Raw genomic sequence first — 19,516 nt, forward strand, 5'->3', positions numbered from 1 at the left:
TCCTTGACTATGTTCTTCTTATACTGCACTCTAAAAAATTACCGTGAATTTAACAGTAAAAACTGTAAAAATGCTACGGTAAAAACCTGTGAAATGGTTAACGCTAAGTTCCCCTTTTATATATGGTGAAAAACTGTGTTGGACATTGCATGTAATTTTCCGTTTTTGAAAGTGGAAAAAGAATGTAAAATTTACAGTGTATAACCGTAAATTGACATTCCCAGAATTCCATGTGTTTCATTTTTTTTATTTAATGTTTTTTGTTGAAATAACTTTTTCTTTGCAGTTTTGTACATCAGGGTTGTATGTTACATCTAATTTGTTAAATTAATGTTTTTTGCATTATTTCAGTTTTATGTGTATTACCATGATGGTTTTGTCATGTGATGGTAGTTATCAGTGTATTACAAAGGTGCAAAACAGATTTCAGTACTTCAAAAGGTTGGTACATTACCATTATATCAGTTAATGAAATTACGGTATTTACCTGTAAATTTAAGTGAAAACCGTAAAACATTGCTACTGTGATTTTTACGGTAAAATTCTGGCAACTACAGCTGCCCGTTTTTTACTGTAAATTTTTACGGCATTTTTTTTTTTTTTACAGTGTGTCTGTTCAAGCGTTAATAAAGAAAATAAATACATTTGTGAGAAAACTAAATATTTTCAACATAATTATAAGATTTTTTTTTTAATTTGATATCTTGAAAATGTAGTGGCTGTCTTTTAAATTTCAGGATAAGGATTATTGTGAGTCATATATAGTGTATAGTAAAAAAAATATAAATTATAAAAATTATAATTATACATGTTTTATACAAGTTTATGACCTGATATGAGCTAGTGCTTGCAATATTTGTCAGTTTAAATTCTTTAAATTATTTTGACTCAGCGGACTACCAATTTAACAGTAAGATTTTTATTGTTTTTTTAAAAAAGTCTCTTCTGCTCACCAAGCCTGCATTTAAAAAAACAGCAACAGCAGTAATATTGTGAAATATTTTTACTATTTAAAATAACTGCTTTTTATTTGAATATATTTTAAAATGTAATTTATTCTAAAGTTAAAATTTCAGCATCATTACTCCAGTGCTCAGTGTCACATGATGCTTCAGAAACCATTATAATTTTCTGATTAGATGCTCAAGAAACATTTATTATTATCAATATTTAAAATAGTGGAGTACATTTTTTCAGGATTCTTTGATGAATAGAAAGATCCAAATATCAGCATTTATCTGAAATAAAAAGCTTTTGTTACAACATATACCACTCAAAAGCATGGAGTCAGTATATATATATTTTTAATTATAGAAATCAATACTTTTATTTAGCAAGGATGCTATAAATTGATCAAAAGTGATAGTAAAGACATTTATAATGTTACAAAAGATTTATAATTCAGATAAATGCTGTTCTTCTGAACTTTCTGTTCACCAAAGAAACCTGAAAAAAATCTACTCAGCTGTTTTCAACATAATAATAATATTATATGTGTTTCTGAGCAGTAGATCAGAATATTAGAATGATTTCTGAAGGACCTTTCTGGAGTAATGATGCTAAAAAATCAGCTTTGAAATTACAGGGATTAATTACATTTTTAAAATAGATTCAAATAGTTATTTTAAATATTAAAAATATTTCAGAATTGTACTGTTTTCGCTATAATTTGGATCAAATATATGACTGTAAGTATATGGTAATGATTTAAATGTAATTTAAAATAGTTAAAAGTGGCTCAGAGCACCTTAAAATGTACCGTTTTTTATTTTAAATAAAATCTTCATGCATAACGTTCACGCACAAACTCTAGTACTAGTATGATAGTACGCTATTTGCACGCAGCCTTTCATGCTTAAATCTCGCGATATCTGACGTAGTAAGTAGTGCTCCATTTTCCTAGCTCCCGCAGTTGTTAGCACCATTTTGTGATGAATGAGGGGAGGGTAGGCAGATAGAGTTGCGGATTAGAAGTAGATTGGTGTTAAATAACCAGTTTTGTGGGGTATAGCTTTGTTTTTAAGTTTTTAAACATTTTTAGAAGAGGGGCGGTAGTTGTACAATTTTCGGGCGTCAAGTGGAGAAGTTTGGAGTGAATTTCGTCGAGTCAGTCAGCTGCTCCAGCGACGCTAAGCTACACAGCTAACAGATCTACTACACGAGTCTTTCACAGAAAAGGTAAGAATTAAATATAACTTACACATTATTATGTATGATATTATACTGGTTAATACGTGAACACACGAACGAGTTGTGTGTGAGTTAACGTTATGTTGATGAACAGTCTTACACTAAATAAATGCATTTGTTAAACCGGTAAATCTTGTTGTTTTTCTATTTTGTTGTCGTATTAATAACAAAATGTTCCGAAACCTATTGAGTTGCTGAACAACAGGTTTGGCCAGCATAAGCACTATTATGGCTACCGGCATACTCCGAACTTAAAAATATAAGTCTTGGTCAGGGGAGTCCAAACGGGGCCTCAAGGGAGGTTTAGGGAGTCTGTGGACCAATCAAAATTAAATGAAAATAAGTGAAATTTATTTCAAATGAATATAAACGATTTAAATAAATAATCAAGGGCTGCAAGGGAATTATAGGAAGTCTGTGGAAAAGTTGCCCAAAACTGTTAAAAAAAATGTAGAAAACAATCAAAATAAGATTTAAATATAAAAAAAATAGATTTAAATTTTCAAAATAAATAAATAGAGATTAAATAAATTGGGACCACTCCCTTGCAGATTTCTGGGGTTTCTTTTTTTAGATAGTATATGTGAAAAAATTTAGAGAAAACTATTTAAATCAAATCTATTACTTTTTTTTTTTTTTTTTTTTTTCCCCAAAAAATAAATATGAGTTTTAAATTAATAAACAAGGACTGCAAGGGAAAGTTTTAGAGAATACTGTGTAAAAAAAAGTAGAAAACAATCAAAATAAGATTTAAATAATAATAATAATAATAATAATAATAATAATAATAAACTAGATTTACACTCAAAAATGAATAAAAATATTAAGTAAGGTCCAATTCCTTGCACATTTCTAGGGTTTATTTTCTGGGGAGTATGTGAAAACATTTACAGAAAACTGTTAAAGAACAAAAGAAAATGTAGAAAACTATGGGTGAAAAAAATATTAAATAAATTGAGGCCACTTCCATGCAGATTTCTGGGGTTTATTTTCTAGGGAGTATGTGAAGAAGTTTAGAGTAAGCTATGTAAAAAGTTATAGTAGAAAACAAAAACAACTAGATTTAAATAAAAATTGATTTAATAAATAAAAAGATTAATTGAAAATCAAAATAAAATATTGAACTTAAATTTTACTTTTAAACTTAAAAACAAAAATAAAGATGAAATAAATGGGGACCACTCCCTTGCAGATTTCTAGAGAATATGTGAAAAAGTTTAGAAAAAACTGTGGGGAGAAAAAAAAACAGATTTAAAAAAAAAAAAAAAAATGTAAATCAATAAAGATTAAATCAAATCAAAATAAGATTTAAATTAAAAATTAAACACTTTGATTTAAATCATAAATATATAAAACGATTAATTAAATGTGGACCACTCCCTTGCAGATTTCTGGGGTTTATTTTCTAGGGAATATGTGAAAGTTTAGAGAGAACTAAAAAAGAAAATGTAAATAAATAAAAATAGATTAAGTGGTATATAAACACAATACAATTTGATTTAAAAAGATTATAATAGTAAAAAAAAACATACTATTTACAGAGAAAGTCAATTTTAGAGTACTCTAGAAAAGAAATCAAATTTTTTCACTGTATAAACTTTTTTATACAATTAACTATGTAGTTGCCTTCTAAATATTAGGATGCACATCCCTTGCATTAAAGATAAAAGATTAAAAACCCATTTAAAGGTAGCCAGCTCACTGGATTTTAAAATCCAGCCAGGGTATTACTTTTTCAATCTAATGTAATTCAATCAGATCTCTCCATTGACTTCCTTGTTTTAGTCTGTTACACTTTCACTTTCATTTCATGCAGTGTAGATACCTAACATCTAGGGCAGAAATCATAATCACGATTATTTTTGGTCAGTATTGTAATCACGATTATTTAACACGATTATTAGTGGGTCCCAGTGTTGTAGTCGAGTCACCAACTGTCGAGTCCGAGTCGAGTCTCGAGTCCCAGTGTTCGAGTCCGAGTCCAAGTCCGAGTCACCAAAGAAGAGTCCGAGTCGAGTCCAAGTCGAGTCACCATTACCAGAGTTCGAGTCCGAGTCAAGTCTCAAGTCCCCAGTGTTCGAGTCCGAGTCGAGTCTCGAGTCCCGTATTCGAGTCTACATGTCTTCAGTTGTGGCACGATTATATTTATTTAATAGTTTAAATATTTTTTTATATATTTCTAATATATAAGTAACATTAAATTATTAGTTTACCTCAAAATGAAAATTTCCTAATAATTTACTCACCCTGATGAGGAAACAAGAACAACCAACTGACTTGGCATTGAAGTCCATTAAGAAAACATCCTGAAATGATTTTCTTTAAGAAAACAATTTATTTTCCACTGAAGAAAAAAAAAGATCCTGGATGGCAGTGGGAGGAGTACATGATAAGGAAATTTCCATTTTTGTGTGAACTAATCCTTTAACACTGTATTACAGAAATACACTCAGCGAAAAAAAGAAACCTGCATTTTACAGGACACTGTATTTTAAAGATACTTAAAACGTAAAAATCAATACGATATGCAGAGAGAGAGAGAGAGATTGTGTGTGTGACCGAATTATTTAACGTGTGTGTGTGCGTGTGTGTGACGGCAAGCGACTGGTCAGAAAGCAACGTGTAACGTCTCACATGTTTCTTGTCGACACCACAGGATTTTAAGAGTCAAAATTGCAAAAAAATGTTTAATCTGACACAGTGACTATCGCAACAGACAAATATCGCAAAAATCTGATCTGGCACAATGACTAGTAACATTAAGTTATCAACAGACAAAAAAAATGCTGTAATCTGAACCAGACATACATTAACCCTAGCTTCTTCTGTTTGTTATCATATATGCATTAGTCAATAATATTTTTTTGAAAAAAGCTAACGTTAGGCAATGGAAAGCATTTTGCTTATGTTTCTGGGTGCATCCGTGACAGGTGTCTGTTCAAGTTTGAGGATGTCCCGGTCTTTTCCTCAATTGTGCGATTACACACACAACGTAGCGCTGCTCTTTCCAGCATTAGAAGTAAAATTTGCGTAGGCAAACTTCACGATCCGGGGCACGTCTTTCTGCATTTTACAAATGTGAACATTTAGCCCGCGAATCATGCATCATGCATTGCACGAGCGTAAAAGTGAGTGACGTCAGTGAGTGTGTTGTCAAGCAAAGAGAGCGAGAGGTAGCAGTGTCTGTGAAGGGAGATCGCGGCCGGTCTTGGGCACGAAACAGGAAGAGTGTAACACCTTATATAATTTTTTTATAACATATTTAGTCAAAAACAAAGTGATGAATGCTCAAGTCCGATTGTATTTATCCTCGAGTCCGAGTCCAAGTACGAGTCATCAATCCGCGAGTCCAAGTCGAGTCACAAGTCCAGAGAGTGGATTCTCGAGTCGGACTCGAGTCCAAAGAATAGTGACTCGAGTCGGACTCGAGTCCGAGTCCAGGACTCGAGTACTCCATCACTGGTGGGTCCAGAACTTTATATGATTGATTAATTTAAAGATAGCAATGCAATAAAAAAAAAAAAAAAAAATATTATATATATATATATATATATATATATATACATACATACACATACCCACTAGGGCTGGGCGATTCTTTCAAATTTTTTTTTTTTTATTTTTTTTCAATTAATTCGAATGTTTTTAATAATAAATAAATATATATATTTATTTATTTTTTTATTCAAAAAATCGCGATAAATTAAATCTTCTTAAAACGTAAATTCGAATTAATCTTAAAAATCGAAAGATTTGCCCAGCCCTAGTCTTATCTAGAAAAATGATCTTTTTTTTTTTTTTTCTATAAAAATTTACAATTTAAATACTTTTTAATCTCTTCACAGAGTACACACAGAGCTAGACAAGACGCGCATTTAAGGTTAAAAAGTATATACATTTTTTTTTTTTGGTTTAGAAAACAACAGATCGTTTTGTTAGATAAGACCCTTCTTTCCTCGGCTGGGATCGTTTAGAGGCCTTTAAAGCTGCATTTTGGAAGTTCAAACTCGGGGGCACCATAGTCCATTATATCGAGCGAAATCCAGAAATGTTTTCCTCAAAAAACATAATTTCCTTACAACTGAAGAAAGAAAGACATGAACATTTTGGATGACAAGGGGGTGAATACATTATTTGTAAATTTCTGTTCTGAAAGTGAGCTACTCCTTTAAGAGCTGCATGGATCCAATATACTGTTACACACGTATTGTCATTCTCAACTGTTTACATTAATTTGAGACGTAACTGATGAAGTCCAGAAATCACCAAACGGTGCATTTTGACACATTTGCATGTATTTGACCGTTCAGGTACGCATCTTTAGTTAAATGTTCACTTTACCTGTCTGTGTTCTGTTCCATCCCTGAGCGCATACACAGAACAGCGCAAAATCTCTTTTGTGCTTTTAAAAACATGACATCAAATAAACATGAATCAATCTAGCACGTCCTATTTTATTCAAGTCACGTTACATGATTTTACTGATTTGCATGTGAAATTGGGAGGAGCGAAAGCGCACCAAGGGGGCAGAATCGCGAGCAATAATCATTTTCTCAATTATTGTATTTTCATATTTGTTTGAAGCTGAACTTGAAACTGAATTTCGAATAATTGCACAGCCCTACTAACATCTATATTCTGCTGTTTCTCCCTCACAGGAGAGATCCCTGCAAGCCTGAAGAAACATGAGTGCCCCTTCTTCTCAAAAAGTCGTGCTGAAAAGCACCACCAAGGTGTCCCTGAATGAGCGGTGAGGCGCTACGCATCCTGACAGCATTATCTCAAGGCCAGGGGGAAAAGCATACAGAGATAACTAAGGCATCACGCCTCAAGACACGTGTACTATGGAGGTCATTGAGGGGGAGACATCAGACCTGACATGGACGCTAGACTGCCCGCACGGTGTGCGCCGCTCACCTAACGTGACGGCGATTACATGAGTCAAAATTAAAGATCTAATGTCATGCCATTTGGCGAAGTGTCCCTTGCGTAAGCGGCGCACACCCGGAGCTGAGAGGGTAATGGTGAGGTAAGCCGACTGCACTTGAATTCACTGCAGAAGAGCATCCTCAGCCATGGGAATGAGTTGATAATGCAAGATGGTGTGTGTGCCATCTATATTTCTTGCCCTCTCTCATATAAAAACACACACTCAATCTCTCTCTCTCTCTCTCTCTCTCAGATGAGTTTTTCTGCTCCTCCTCTGCGTTTCTCAATTTCTCTCTGGCTGTCTACGGAATAAGGTGCTCAGTCCGTACCTAGACGTGACCTGTCTCCCCCAAACCCCCTTCCCTTCTTCTCATCAGAAGCATCTTGCAGAACAGTGTAACCAGGTCACGGTCTTGGTTGTAAGTGGCTGGGTTGCCAGACACCCCTCTAGCCCTGGGCCGGCGCACCATGCGGTGTCTCAGAACTGAAGACATCAGTCGGTTGATGTCGGCCTGTAAGTGGCAATCACTCTGAAGTCTCTTTTCTATCTCTGTCTTTTCTCTCGTCGCTGAAAGCACATCGTAGGCGTTCAGTTTAAGCCGAATGTGTTGGGGTGTCTCCACATGTAATCGAGAGAGAGAGTAAATGAAAGCAGGTGTGGTCTAAAAAGGGCATTCTCTAGATTGCTACAGGAGCCGCTGTAGCTGCGTCCATGCTGTGTGAAATGATTTGATTTGGAACCCTCCTCTCCTCGTATCCCCCTTTCCCTCCTTTCTCTTTCTCTCTCTCTACCCTCCTCCTTCTGTTGTGTCCCACAAGCTTCACAAACATGCTGAAGAACAAGCAGCCGACAGTGAGTAGCATCCGGGCGACCATGCAGCAGCAGCACATGGCCAGTGCGAGGAACCGCCGACTTGCCCAGCAGATGGAGAACAGGCCCTCTGTGCAGGCTGCCCTGCAGCACAAACAGGTGAGAGAGGACATGTATAGAGATGATCACTTGATCGCGAATGGTACTTTGAGGTGATTCATATTGAGCCACAAATCAACTGATGGCAGTGTCAATATGAGTAATTTTATTTCATAGTTACAATATACACTACCAGTCAAAAGTTTTTGAACGGTAAGGTTTTTTTTTTTTTTTAAAGAAGTCTCTTTTGCTCACCAAGACTGCATTTATTTGATCTGAATTACAGCAAAAGTAGTGATATTGCAAAATATTTTTACTACTTAAAATAACTGCTTTCTATGTAAATGTTTTAAAATGTAATTTATTCCTGTGATCAAAGCTGTATTTTCAGCATCATTGCTCCAGTCTTCAGTGTCACATGATCCTTCAGAAATCATTCTAATATGCTGAATTTGTGTTCAAGAAACATATTTTATTATTATCAAGACTTAAAACAGTTAAGCACATCTTTCAGGATTCTTTGATGAATAGAAACATCCAATGATCAGCATTTATCTGAAATAAGAAGCTTTTGTAACATTATACAAAATATTGGGGGAATTATAGAAATTAACTTTTATTTAGGAAGGATGCTTTAAATTGATTAAATATTATAAGACATTTATAATATTACAAAAGATTTCTGATCTTCTGAACTTTCTATTCATCAAAGAAACCTGAAAATTATACTCGGCTTTGTTTTTTGAGCAGCAAATCTATTAGAATCAGAATATTAGAATGATTTCTGAAGGATCATGTGACTGGAGTAATGATGCTGAAAATTCAGGTTTGCAATCACAGGAATAAATTACATATTAAAATGTATTCAAATAGAAAACTGTTATTTTAAATAGTGAATTTATTTCAAAAATGTACTGTTTTTGCTTTTTACTTTGGATCAAATAAATGCAAGCTTGGTGGGCAAAAGGGACGTCTTTAAAAATGAAAACATTAAAAATCTTTTGACTTATGTACATCAGTGTAGTTATTTTAGGTCTTGGATATCAATTTTTGATACCATAGAAGTTTCAAAAAACTAATACCTTAAAAAAAAGAAGAAATTAAGCTTACTGATGACAAGTTAATAGTCAGTGATTAAAATAAGAAACAAATAATAAGCAAGAGGACAAAACTACAGCAGAACAAATAAATAAATTGCAACATACACTGTACAAATTAATCAGATGTATAAAAGCACTGCATAATCTTCACAATCTTGTAAGTTTAAATATATTGTTTCTTCTTAAGATTACTTAAGTGATTTAGTCAAGAACAGTGAGAGATTTTCTCTTTAGTTACTTGATTAACTTGAATGATAACCAGGAGGAATATTAGACTGCTGTCACTTTAAGAACTGCCAGGATCTAAAATACTGTTTGTATACTAATAATATATTAATATTATACTATTAGAGTGTAATCAAAAGCACTCTTTTACTATCATTATACTGTGTGTGTGTGTGTGTGTGTGTGTGTGTGTGTGTGTGTGTGTGTGTGTGTGTGTGTGTGTGTGTGTGTGTGTGTGTGTGTGTGTGTGTGTGTGTGTGTGTGTGTGTGTGTGTGTGTGTGTGTGTGTGTGTGTGTGTGTGTGTGTGTGTGTGTGTGTGTGTGTTTTTATTTTTTTTCAAAAGAAGATTGTCTAATAGTATGACTTCACAATCACATTCTGAAGTCTCAAAACTGCAGACTTGCAGTTCAAATCTGGTTTCATTCTGGTATGAAACGTACTTTTTTGATTGGGTAAAACAAAGCCGTGTTTTATTTTATTGTAATACATTACAGATATGTAACAATAGTCATTTTAAGCTGACTTTATAAGTTGGGCATACCACATTTAAGTCAACCCAGAGAAACAAATCCTTTATATAACCCGCCTGTAGAGCCTGAAGCAGCGACTTGGGAAGAGCAACATCCAGGCCAGGCTGGGTCGGCCCATCGGCTCGCTGATGCCGGGCGGTGGCAGAGGACGAGGATTTCCTGGAGGATTGCGTGGAGCTGGACGAGGACTGCGGGGAAGAGTGAGAGGCAGTGGCATGAGAGGAGCACTCTCTCTTAGAGGTGACTTTTCTTTTCATCACACCGCTGTTTTGTTGCAATTATTAAAAAGCTGTGTTCCCTGTATTTATACATGAATACAGGCAGTAATTATGCGCTGCTGCTGCAGCAGTTTTAAATCTGAGGAAGCGATAAGTGCATGTATAAAGCAAGTCCTTCCTGTGGTGAAAGTGAAGTGTCAGCTTCTTAACATTTCAAAAGAAACCTGTTCTTCATTTGTAAGTGTCAATCACTGCAATACAGCTAATGCTTTACAGTGTTTTTCAGAGGTTTCACACCTACCCTCTGAACTTCACAATGTGCTGATTGGTCTAAGCTGTCGTTTTATGACTGTTAGGAGACCCCTGGTGTGTTACCAGATTTATAGTTCCTGCACCTGTTGTGGAGCCTCAGGGTGTTAACAGAAAGAGACAGCTGAGGCCTGCTTTACTCTTTCTTCAAAGAGTGTAAATGATTAAAAGGATGGCTCAGCACATAATGAAAATTAGGGCTGTGCAAAAATATCGATACATCTAACTATCGCGATAATTTCTTTTACGATAGTGTATTGATAGTCCAACCTCAAGTATTGATCCAACGGCACCGCCCGCCCTCTTGAATGTCAAGTTCATTTTATTTTCGATATAACGCCAGATCACAATAAAAGGTTATCTTATTTATCTTATCCACATTTAAGGTTATCTTTCCTATATAACAGGTCTATACATTGTTCTTTTATTAAACAAACTAAACTGCCTTATGTTATTTCTTATTTACACAAAGACATGTCATTTCTGTCTCTACATGGTCGCGCGTTTAGAATGTCTCCTCGTGAAAACACAGACGAGATCGCGGACTCCATTCATAAAAACCGAATTTACTATAGCGCGAAATGCCACTGATTTTTGGATTAATAAATCAAGAGTTGGTCTGTCACTTAATTCAAATCGTGATATGGGCTAGTGTCTGTGAAAACTTAAATGCAAAAAGACAGTTTCAAAATGAATCCTGCATGTTCCTACATGCCTCTGTATGTATGAATGGTGGAGACGCGTGTTTTTTTTTTTTTTTTTACTACGTGCATACTGAAGCACGCGTGATGCTCCTGCTAATTTTTGGCCTTTGCATCTCACATGAACAGAAACTCAATCTCCAAAGCTGCTGTGAGTGTCACTTTTACCATTTCATTTGAGAAAGCATATCATACTGTACACACAGAAACTTCACGGCAACCTGTCAAAATAAAAGTACGGTTTAACATGTAACAGAACAATATTAGTCTTGTATTACTTTTTTTATTGTAAAATGTGTTTATATATTCCTATTTAAATAATTTACATAAAACAATATATATGATAAAAAATAAATATTACAACAAGATTAACCACTTAATTGTAGAAAAAAACTACAATTATTATTTAAACGTTTTAAACTGAATATAATTTTTCTTCCATGTAGTGATTTTAACAGTAAACCTCTGTTTGTTTGCCAAAAATTAAAAGGGTTTTTTTTTCATTTGATTAAAAATAAATTAATGTTTATGCTTTCATTTAATTATCACAATTAAAACACAAGGGGAAAAAAAAAATTGTTGAGCCCTATTGTTCAAAATGTTAAAATAGAGAGTTTTGGACTTATTTTTTCACTGACATAAACGTTTTCGTTATTACACAAAGTAGGCTGAAGTGTTGGGAAAAGGTAACGTTGGCTACTCTGTTCAGTCACACTGTGCAGATTTAATGAATTGGAATGGATGGAAAGTAAATTGGAATTTTAATTCGTCTGCCGACTTTATCAAGTTGTTAATGTGATATGCATACTAATACAAACGATTGCAATATATCACAACATTTATTGTATCGCAATATATCGTGATATATCGTATCGTGACCCATGTATCGTGATATGTATCGTGTCGTGAGGCCCTTGCCAATACACAGCCCTAATGAAAATTGTGATTAATTATTCAGCTTCATGTTGTTCCAAATCTGTTTGACTTAAATGATTAGTTCACTTCCAGAACACAAATTTCCTGATCATTTGCTCACCCCCATGTCACCCAAGATGTCTGTCTTCAGTCGAAAAGAAATGAAGGTGTTTGAGGAAACATTCCAGGATTTTTCTCCATATAGTGGACTTCAAAGGGGGTTTAGGTCCAAATTGCAATTTCAGTGCTGCTTCAAAGGATTCTAAACGATCCCAGCTGAGGAATAAGTCTTATCTAGCAAAACAATGGGTCATTTAAAAAAACAAAAAAAACAATTATATACTTTTAACCACAAATGCTTGTCTTGCACTAGCTCGACTTCATGCATTTTGTAGTAATGTTGGTAAGACCACATACGACGTAGGCGGAAATAACAACCCAGTGTTTAAAAAGCAAACATGCAAAGAAAGGCAAACACTCCTTACAAACAAAGGTGAAACGGTGATGTTGGACAATTTTGAAGTTGGAGAAAACGAGATGGCGTTTGTCACCCTGTCCTACCTTTTCAAAACCGAAGTACACCGGCAAAGAACTAACCAAGCATGACATTTTCAACAAGATTGCATAATGCATGAAGTCATACATGCACATCACAAAGCTACTGCAAGATGAGCATTTCTGGTTAAAAAGTTTATTATTATTATTATTTATTATTTTTTTTGTAGAAAATGACTGATTGTTTTGCTACATAAGACCCTTATGCTGCCATGTGCTATCGGAATTATCGTAAATATGAATGAGTTTCCTAATCGGAAATTGGACTTTAATGGCCTCTCAAGTCATATTTACTACTGGGAAATTTAGAAATAATTTTGACACCAGAGTTTCCGAGTTGGGTGGGTCATAAAGTTTAAACATGGTGGAGGGGACAACCATTGCTGCTGTCAATGCTGTTCTCACAACAACTACATCCATTTTTCTTGTCGCTAAAGTAGTGTATTTATAGACCATATATTGAATGATCATTGAAAGCATATTACATGTTTTTTTTTTAAGCAATTGGCACGTATTTGACCTAAATTCCAGAACTGTATACCATGGTGAGTGTTTATATGATTGTCAACCAATGGGATGCTACATTTTATTCTTTCCGACATTAAAAGCACTTGAATACAACAAGCTTTGAATCACGACTTAAGTGGGGAAATAGGACATTTTCGATAGCACGTGAAGACATTATTACTCGGCTGGGATTGTGTAGAGCCTTTTGAAGCTGCACTGAAACTGCAATTTGGATCTTCAACCTGTTGATCCCCATTGAAGTTCACTATATGGAGAAAAATCCTGGAATGTTTTTCTAAAAAAGCTTAATTTCTTTGCAACTAGAAGAAAGACATGAACATCTTGGATGACATGGGGGTGAGTAAATTAACAGGATTTTCCATTCTGGAAAACTTCTTTAATTCAGTGGTTCACAAAAGAAGACATTTTGAAAATGTTGGTAACCAAACAGTTTTGGTTCCCATAGTCTTCCATTTGTATGGATCCAAAAATAATCGAAGACAATGGAAACTGAACTTGGTTTGGTACAACATGAGAGTAAATAACTGACAGAATTTTTATTATCCTTTTAAGGGGGTTATTTTTGCAGATAAAATGAAATTAAAGAGTATGCCATTGTAATTTTGAATTTGAATTATCTTTCAGTTATTCATAGTAGTTAACAGTCAAAGACCTGGCATTGTTCTATGTAGCAAAACAAGGAGATTCTAAGTTTTGATGCAATTAATGAATGCAGCTAGCTTGGTAACATTTAGAATGCAAAATTTCAAGTACTCCCAAATGCCTTCTGGAAGTATTTTGCACATTCGTCGTCCTCTGGTAAAATGATTGTTCTTATTTATTAGGTGCAGGTCAGATGAGGGGTAGAGGTGGTCCTGGACGCATGGGTCTCCGTCGAGGCATGCGTCAGCGTGGAGGAGTGGTAGGACGAGGTGCTCTGGGTGGTCGAGGAGCAGCACGTGGCGCAGCTGGAGGAAGAGGTGAGAAATATGAAGTCCTGCCCTACATAGTTTTTTTTTTTTTTTTTCTTGCTTGAGATGCTGTTTTACTCATACAGTTGAGGTCAAAAGTTTACACCCTTTCAGAATCTGCAAAATGTTAATTTTACCATAAGAGGGATCATACAAAATGCAGGTTGACGCATTGTTGATTTAGTACTGACCTGAATAAGATAATTCACATATAGTCCACAAAAGAAAATAAGTTGAATTTATAAAAATGACCCTGTTCAAAAGTTTACATCCACTTGATTCTTAATGCTGTGTTGTTACCTGAATGATCCACAGCTGTGTTTTTGTTTAGTGATAGTTGTTCATGAGTCCCTTGTTTGTCCTGAACAGTTAAACTGCCTGCTGTTCTTCTGAAAAATCCTTCAGGTCCCACAAATTCTTTGGTTTTCCTGCATTTTTTGTGTATTTGAACCCTTTCTGACAATGGCTGTATGATTTTGAGATCCATCTTTTTACACTGAGGACAACTAAGAAACTCAGATGCAACTATTACAGAAGGTTCAAATGATCTCTGATGCTCCAGAAGGGGAAAAAAACCTGCATTAAGAGCTGGTAATTTGAAGATCAGGGTAAATTTAATTAATTTTTGTCTTCTGGAAAAACATGCAAGTATCTTCTGAAGGGCAGTATTAAATGAAAAAAATTATATTTAGGCAAAATAAGAAAAATGTACACCCCTCCGTTCTGTTCCAAAAGTTTTCACCCCTGGCTCTTAATGCATCATGTTTCCTTCTGAACCATCAGTGAGTGTTTGAACCTTCTCTAATAGTTGCATATGAGTCCCGCAGTTGTCCTCAGTGTGAAAAGATGGATCTCAAAATCATAGTCATTGTTGGAAAGGGTTCAAATACACAAATATCCTAAAAAAACTAAATTTGTGGGACCTAAAGGATTGTTCTGAAGAAGAGCAGGCAGTTTATCTGTTCAGGACAAAGTAGAGTCTCATGAACAACTATCACTAAACAAAACACAGCTGTGGAACATTCAGGTAACAACGAAGCATTAAGAATCAAGTGTATGTAAACTTTTGAACAGGGTCGTTTTAATAAATTCAACTATTTTCTCTTGTGGACTATATACGTCTTATATGTGAAATATCTTATTCAGGCCAGTACTAAATTAACAATAACATGCATTTTGCATGACCCCTCTTGTTTTGTTAAAATTAACATTTAGCAGATTCTAAAAAGGGGATGTAAACTTTTGACCTAAGCTGTACATCACAATAGGGAAAAAAGTATATTTAAAGAGACTTTAACAAAGTTAAATGCAGTCTTCTGCTAGTTAGTGTTTTCTGTTTTGTCCTTGCATGCTTAAATGTACATCTCTCAACATTATTTAAAGTCTATGATTTTCTTTCTTAGGCCGTGGGGGTCTGAGAGGTCGTGGAGGCTTTGCAGGAAGGGGCCGTGGACGCGGCAGAGGCCGAGGAGCAGGTCGTCCCGTCGTCACACGCGAGCAGTTGGACAACCAGCTCGATGCTTACATGTCCAAGACCAAGGGTCATTTGGATGCTGAGCTGGATGCTTATATGGCCCAGGCAGACCCTGAGAGCATGGAGTAACCACTGCGCTGAGAGAAAGAGAACAGCTCCCCAAAGATCTGCAGATAATAGACTGATTGATTGACAAGATACACATCTAGTACCATTAAAGCTGTTGCTCTTGGACACTCCCTGAGAAGACATTTTTAAACTTGAAGGTTGTACAAAGTTATGTATCCATCTCCAGTATCTTCAAAGATTTGAGAGTCGACACTCGCGTTTTCTAAACTGAACTCTGTACATCGTAAAAGCCTCAACACAGTTCTAAAACTTCTTAGAAAACATTGGCAGTAATATGAAGGCACATTATAATAGAGATTGTGTTTCTAATCTGAAATTCTGGCAGTGACCCAATGTTTGAGGAACTGTGAACTTTAACCAAGAGCATTTGATCATCTGGTGGTAAAATGTGGTTTATATAGATGAACAGATGTTAATTACCGTAATGTTCTACAAATGAAACATACCTTTTATTATTGTATTTTTATTATGTTTTAAAGTAGAACTTTTATTCAGTATACGCAAACTTGATATGTCTTTTTTTTGTCTGTTATAAAAGATGTTTTAAAAGTATATTGTAACCCACTTTTTTTTTTTTTTTTTTTTTTCTTCTTCTGTTGGCTTCAAATAAATCTTGGCCGTAAGACGCATGTGCTTCCATTAACTTCCTGAACAATGTGACCCTGTACCACAAAACCAGTCATCAGGGTCAATTTTTTGAAGGCTTTCCATTGATGTATGGTTTGTTAGGATAGGACAATTTTTGACTGAGATACAACTATTTGAAAATCTGGAATCTGAGGGTGCAAAAAAATCTAAATATTGTATTACGTTGTTCAAAGGAAGTTCTTAGCAATGCATATCACTAATCAAAAATCAGTTTTGATATATTTATAGTAGGAAATTTACAAAATCTTTTCATGGAACACAATCTTTAATATCCTAATGATTTTTGGCATAAAAGAAAAATCGTTAATTTTGACCCATACATTGTATTTTTGGCTATTGCTACAAATATATCTGTGCTACTTATGACTGGTTTTGTGGTCCAGGGTCACATGAACAATGTTAACTTTCTAGACATTTTAAATGTCATGTCTTTGTCTTGCAAGCTTCAAATGTTAAAAATATCCACAAGAGGGAGGTATAAAGCTGTGTGTGTAGTTTTATGGGTTGTTTTCTTCCAAGCGTAATTTAGATGGAAATATTTAAATGTTTCAGGGGAGTGTGATGAGTAATGAGAGCTTAGATATTTGTGACCCTGGACCACAAAACCAGTCTTAAGTAGCATGGGTATATTTGTTGCAATAGCCAAAAATACACTGTATGGGTCAAAATTATTGATTTTTCTTTTATGCCAAAAATCATTAGAATATTAAGTAAAGATTATGTTCCATGAAGATATTTTGTAAATTTCCTACCGTAAATATATCAAAACTTAATTTTTGATTGGTTATATGCTTTAAGAACATTTGGACAACTTTAAAGCCGATTTTCGCAATGTTTTTGATTTTTTTTTTTTTTTTTTTTTTTTTTTTTTTGCATTCTCAGATTCCAGATTTTCAAATAGTTGTATCTCAGGCCAAATATTGTACTGTCCCAGCAAACCATACATCAATGGAAAGCTAATTTATAAGAGATGAGATGTATAAATCTCAATTTTTGGTCCAGGGTCACATTTGTAACTAACTCTGTTCAGTGGTTTTAAATATCACAGGAATTATATTAAATATTGTTTCAATATATTTCACAATACACAGGAGGGTTGTAACATCAAAAACATGAACGCAGAGGTTAAACTAAACCGTTAAAAGAAAAACAAGATGGGTAAATAGAGATCATTTGGTCCTAATGCCTTATTTATATACACTACCAGTCGAACGTTTTCGAACAGTACATTTTTTTTAAGATGTTTTCACTAAGCCTGCATTTATTTTAATCCGAAGTACAGCAAAAGCAGTAATATTGTGAAATATTTTTACTATTTAAAATAACTGCTTTCTATTTTAAAATAAAATTTCTAGTTAATAAAAATAAAAAACTGAAAAGATCCCGTTGCATAAGTATTCATACTGGGACACTCGAAATTTAGCTCAGGAGCATTCATATTGCTTCTAGATGTTACTACACTTCGAGTGGAGTTAAACTGTGGCAAATTCATTTGAATGAGTCTGATTTAGAAAGGCACACACCTCTCAGAAAAGGTCTAACAGCTGAAAATGCATATCAGAGCAAAAAACAAGTCCTGAGGTCAAGATAACTGCCTGTAGAGCTCAGTGACAGACTTGTGTTAAGGCAATGATCTAGGAAAGAGTTCAGAAAAAAATCTGCTACATTGAAGGTTCACAGAAGCATTATCCATAATGGAAGACGACTGGAACAACTAGGACTCTAGAAAATGTCTGCCAGCCCCCATCCAAGCTGACAGAGCTTGAGAGGTGAAAAGGTGAGGCAAAGAATGGCCAAATGCAGATGTGCAAAGCTTGTCACATCATACCCAAAAAGACTTGAGGCTGTAAAGGTGCTTCAACTATGTACTTAAGTTGTTAAGGGTATGAATACTTATGCAATGTACTTATTTCAGTGTTTTGTTTTTAATAAATTTGTCAAATTTACACTCCATACACCATAATAATGACAAAGCAAAGCCAGATTTGCAAATTTCACAAATTTATTAAAAATAAAACACTGAAATAAGTACATTGCATAAGTATTCATACCCATATGAATGAGAAGCATTTTCAGCTGTTAGACCTTTTCTGAGAGGTGTGTGCCTTTCTAAATCATACTCATTCAAATGAATTTGCCACAGTTTAACTCCACTGAAGTGTAGTAACATCTAGAAGCAATATGAATGCTCCTGAGCTAAATTTCGAGTGGCCCAGAAAAGGGTATGAATACTTATGCAACGGGATCTTTTCAGTTTTTTATTTTTAATAAATTTGCACAAATGTTAAAAACCTTTTTTTTTTTTTTTTTTGCTTTGCCATTATGGAGTAGGGAGTGTAGATTGATGTGGGAAAAAAGTAATTTAAAGTAGTTTAACATAAGGCAGCAACATAACAAAATTTGATAAAAATGAAGGGGTATGAATAATTTCGCTATGCACTGTATTTTTTTCATTATAGAAATTAATGCTTTTTTTTAGCATAGATGCATTCAATTGATCAAAATTGATGATAAAAACATTTATAATGTTACAAAAGATTTCTATTTCAGATAAATGCTGTTCTTCTGAACTTATTAATAATCAAAGAAACCTGAAAAATAATAATATGTAATAAATAATGTTTTTGAGCAGCAAATCAGAATATTAGAATGATTTCTGAAGAATCATGACTGAAAATTCAGCTTTTAAATCACAGGAATAAATTACATTTGAGAATATATTCAAATAGACAGCAGTTATTTTAAATAGTATAAATATTTCAACAGTTTTAGCTGTAATCAAATAAATGCAGGCTTGGTGTGCAGAAGAGACTTCTTTAAAAAAAAACATAAAAAATTTTTGACTGGTAGTGTAATTATTTTTTTCATTTAAGATTCATTTAAGAGATACATTTAAGAGATACTTAACATGTTTGTCCTTATGTTATAAGCGTAAGCAATTAATTAATTGTTAAATAAATACATTAAAATATTTACCGTGTGCTCAGGTATTGTGAAAATTATTCTCAAATTATTGAATTAACGTTTTACTTAAATGTATCACTTGAATAAAATATTACTTCACATATTACAAAATTAAAAAAACGATAACCATTTCACATTGAAGCCTCTTCGAAACGGAACTGACGTTTTGGAGGGTGACGTTGACAGCGCACCATGGCAACGCGCTTATGCGCTCGCTTCGCTTCAGAGACAGAAGCAGCT

The 19,516-nt window shown here is 34.3% G+C and overlaps 1 protein-coding gene across 1 annotated transcript; it reads left to right on the forward strand.

Moving 5' to 3' along the window:
- Nucleotides 1-1,915: 1,915 nt before the first annotated feature.
- Nucleotides 1,916-16,245, forward strand: chtopa (chromatin target of PRMT1a). The gene is made up of 6 exons (XM_073822192.1): nucleotides 1,916-2,178; nucleotides 6,849-6,940; nucleotides 7,939-8,089; nucleotides 9,948-10,125; nucleotides 13,936-14,070; nucleotides 15,465-16,245. Exons 2-6 carry the CDS (start codon nucleotides 6,876-6,878, stop codon nucleotides 15,662-15,664), a joined length of 729 nt encoding a protein of 242 aa, XP_073678293.1. The 5' UTR covers nucleotides 1,916-2,178; nucleotides 6,849-6,875; the 3' UTR covers nucleotides 15,665-16,245.
- Nucleotides 16,246-19,516: the final 3,271 nt, after the last annotated feature.

Source organism: Garra rufa, chromosome 17 (assembly GCF_049309525.1).
Source record: "Garra rufa chromosome 17, GarRuf1.0, whole genome shotgun sequence".
NCBI lineage: Eukaryota > Metazoa > Chordata > Actinopteri > Cypriniformes > Cyprinidae > Garra > Garra rufa.

Excerpts from the sequence above, each read along its gene's own strand:
- chtopa (XM_073822192.1), top strand. The coding sequence starts at position 6,876 with ATGAGTGCCCCTTCTTCTCAAAAAGTCGTGCTGAAAAGCACCACCAAG. Across the intron at positions 6,941-7,938 it reads AAGGTGTCCCTGAATGAGCG|CTTCACAAACATGCTGAAGA; the intron begins GTGAGGCGCTAC and ends GTGTCCCACAAG. Across the intron at positions 8,090-9,947 it reads CTGCCCTGCAGCACAAACAG|AGCCTGAAGCAGCGACTTGG; the intron begins GTGAGAGAGGAC and ends ACCCGCCTGTAG.